At 43.0% G+C, this 3,292-nt stretch overlaps 1 protein-coding gene across 1 annotated transcript; it reads right to left on the reverse strand.

Moving 5' to 3' along the window:
- Window positions 1–878: 878 nt before the first annotated feature.
- On the reverse strand, window positions 879–2,494 carry fmc1 (formation of mitochondrial complex V assembly factor 1 homolog). The gene is made up of 2 exons (XM_070981217.1): window positions 2,332–2,494; window positions 879–1,087 (listed from the first exon to the last, which is right to left on the reverse strand). The coding sequence occupies exons 1-2, from the start codon at window positions 2,458–2,460 to the stop codon at window positions 884–886; spliced, it is 333 nt and encodes a 110-aa protein (XP_070837318.1). The 5' UTR covers window positions 2,461–2,494; the 3' UTR covers window positions 879–883.
- Window positions 2,495–3,292: the final 798 nt, after the last annotated feature.

Raw genomic sequence — 3,292 nt, forward strand, 5'->3', positions numbered from 1 at the left:
CTGCATCAGCAACAAAGACTGAAAGACCTTGGATGGGATATTTGCTTAACTACACTAAAAACGACAGTTAAGAGTTGAATCGAAGCCTCAGCAAAAGTTGTCCACTGTAAACATCATCACATTGCCTATTGCATTGGACTATACATTTGGTCCTGCTTGTTGTCCACCCCAACATACACTTATGAAAAGCATGAGAGTAGACAACAACTGCAAGAAAGACACTGTATGCCTCAGTGGACAAGTCTAATGGGACACACTGTGCAGAATCCCTCGAACAACTGTGCAAATTGCTGTGACTATAAAGACATGAATGCAGAAAGCCACCGTGCGACCTCCTAATTTCACATTCAATGAACAACATAGGTTAAATAATCAATGACTCTTGTTGATCAACATCTGATTAGGAAGCCTGATGCACACTTACTTTTACCTGGCTGCTTGTGTGCATGTAAATGCACAATGATGCACAATGATACACAAGGAGAAAAAATGAATAACAGTGACGAACATTTTAATGGAACAAATGAATCAAAGTGAAAATGTACTTACAGTCCTTTTGGATTGCTGCTATTGCCTTTAACAATTAGGAAAATTGTGGATAAGCTGTTTGGTACAGTATATTTACAGATATCCTAATCAAAGCATATGTTTTCACAGTTGCTTCAAACACTCAGATCATCATCATATTTCATCCCCTTGAACATTAATAGAACAACACAACAGGAATAAATTAGGTTTTCTCAAAGCAGTCCATGATGGCACAATGTCCAGTCTGCCAGACTAATATCTATCCCTTTGAGCTTACATGAAACAGCCACAAGCAAGTCCTATCTGGAGAGTGTCCAGATGTTCTTCAAGTGATGTGTCGCACCCTCCCAAGTCCTCACTTCTCCCAGCCTTTACCTCCTGGCTGAGTGGGCAACCTGAGCCCCACTAGACCAGCCACTTCTTCTGGGCTGCGCTCTCCCTTGCCATGGTAAAGGTTGTGCAGGAACAGGTGGTTCCTGGTAGATGCCAGCAAACACAGGTATGTGTGAGAGTCATGGTGTGCCTCCTGCTGGGCACGGCAGTACCTTTCTCCTGTTACCTGCGAGAGGGTAAAGGACAGTAAAGATTAGTGAAGATCAACAGATAAACCAGGTCATAACATAATGTCATCACACTGATGGTGGCTGCCAAATGGTCAGTTCCTTTGGAAAATACTGCCTTTTTACTTTGTTCAGTAACTCACAGAGAAAAATGAAATCAAATTTACATTTATGATAAAAAGCCTTAAGGTCTAGCTGGTGGACAACATGGAATGAACAGTGACTTCAGTAACATAAACAGATGTGCCTATAGCACAAGATACTGTTTGGTACTGTAGCAGCTACAGTACAGACAGTGAGCATTTGGTCTAGTCCCTATAGAATTTCATATATACATTACAATGCCTTTGGGTCTTTTTGAGCTGGGACAAATACACACTGACAAGCAAGAGTTGCTCCGAGCGATTTTGTTTCAGTGACTGCACATGCATTCAACCACCCTGGTGAGCCATGTTCTCTCAAGCATAAACAACACACGCTTTAAGCCTATATGTGTAATAAACCTTCATCTGAACAAGCAGCTCTGCTGTGTTTGGGTAAACAGAGAAACGAAATCACAAGCACTGAGATGGACACGATGGATAGAAACAGACTGTTTAAAGCTACAGGTTTAATGTAAGAGCAGTTATACAAGTTAATTAAAATATGATAATGTTGACATTAGTCCCTGACTGAAGAAACTCTGCCGACTAATGACTGAGGGATGTCTGAGCCAAACTGATAAGTGGGTTTAAAAAACAACAGCAAAATGTTTCTATAGTTTTTTAATGCGCTGAGGCCAATCAACGAAGGTGATTTTAACCCCATTAACGACAGTCAGCCCCCTGTAGCATGTTGCACTGTGCTGTGCGTACACTACACTTCCATACTGTGGTTATTTCCTTATTAGACTGAGAGGACTTCATCACTGAGCTATGCTAAGGCTCGTTAGCTGCTGGCTAATGTTAGCATGTCCTTTTGCTTCAGTCACCTTGCGTTGAACTGTCACTTGTAAGTAGTACAAAGTTGGCAATGACCACACTCCAGTGTCATGCTGGGTATTGACTCTATCCTCACGTTTGTAAACGGCTGAAAGGCGTAAATTATTTTCACGTAACTAGCAAAATTGTAACATTATCATTTAAAAGCAACCGTAGTGAAGTTAGCTAACGCTAGCCACACACTTCCCATGCAGTTTATAAAGGCAGTTAGCTGGCCAACTTCGCTAACCGTTAGCCGAAACACCGTTGATGGGGAAACTCGCCTTATTCTTACGAAACTGGTCCATAACATAGTTGTAGGCCAGTGACTGTTTGTAACCAGGTCCCTGGATGACACGTAATTCTTTCAGTATTCCTCGGCAGACTCGAAGGGGCGATGACAGCGTCGCCATCTCTGCACGGTGTTGTGAATATGCGGCGCTTGAAGCCAGGCAGACTCAATCCAACACCGCACAGTCGTTCAAATCACAGCATATCGACCACAAGGCGGCGATATGTCACAGTAATAAGTTCCTGACCTCATATGGCGCTTCTTCTCAGCAGACATTTCCCTGCAACATTTCTAAGGTAACGTGGATGTAATTTAAAATCTACACACAGAGTCAGTCAGTAACTTAATGTGTAAATGTGCAGCATAATGGGCTCATGCATAACCAGTACGTTCAGCTCTTTTGTGTGTATTTGCAGTCCAGCGTTCATCAAATTAGTTTTGCGACTAAAGCTGAGCTTTGTGAGCTTTGTTTGAGAACGTTTTGGGATTGCCATCTAATGAAAACTCTGTAAGAAGCAGACAGTGACGTTTTCCATCTGTCTGAACCTCAGTCGCGCTACTGAAGCAGGTGGCAGTGCTGATACTGAGAGCTCACACAGGTGCAAAAGTATATAATTAGGAAAAGAACATGTACGCTCAGCAACTTCCCTGGACACAGACATGCTGAAAATAAACTGACATGCATCAGCACAACTGTCCAGGAGTTGTGCTTTACCCATTGACCATTTGTTGTGTTTTCAAATCCAGGTTCACACACATGTCTGAAGCTTGGAGAAAGGTCAGGCAGGCTGAGAGGGTCAAGGAGCCTCAGTGCTGCAGTGACTGCGGGTCCCCGGTCACGTTTGAGGCCTCCTTCACATGGATTTCACCTCCAGCTTCACTGTAAGGCCATTTCTTAATGTTGAACTTGTCTAAAATGTTGCCCTCTTCGCTCAGCTGTACACACCCCACCT

The sequence above is a fragment of the Chaetodon trifascialis genome, chromosome 15 (genome assembly GCF_039877785.1).
Source record: "Chaetodon trifascialis isolate fChaTrf1 chromosome 15, fChaTrf1.hap1, whole genome shotgun sequence".
NCBI lineage: Eukaryota > Metazoa > Chordata > Actinopteri > Chaetodontiformes > Chaetodontidae > Chaetodon > Chaetodon trifascialis.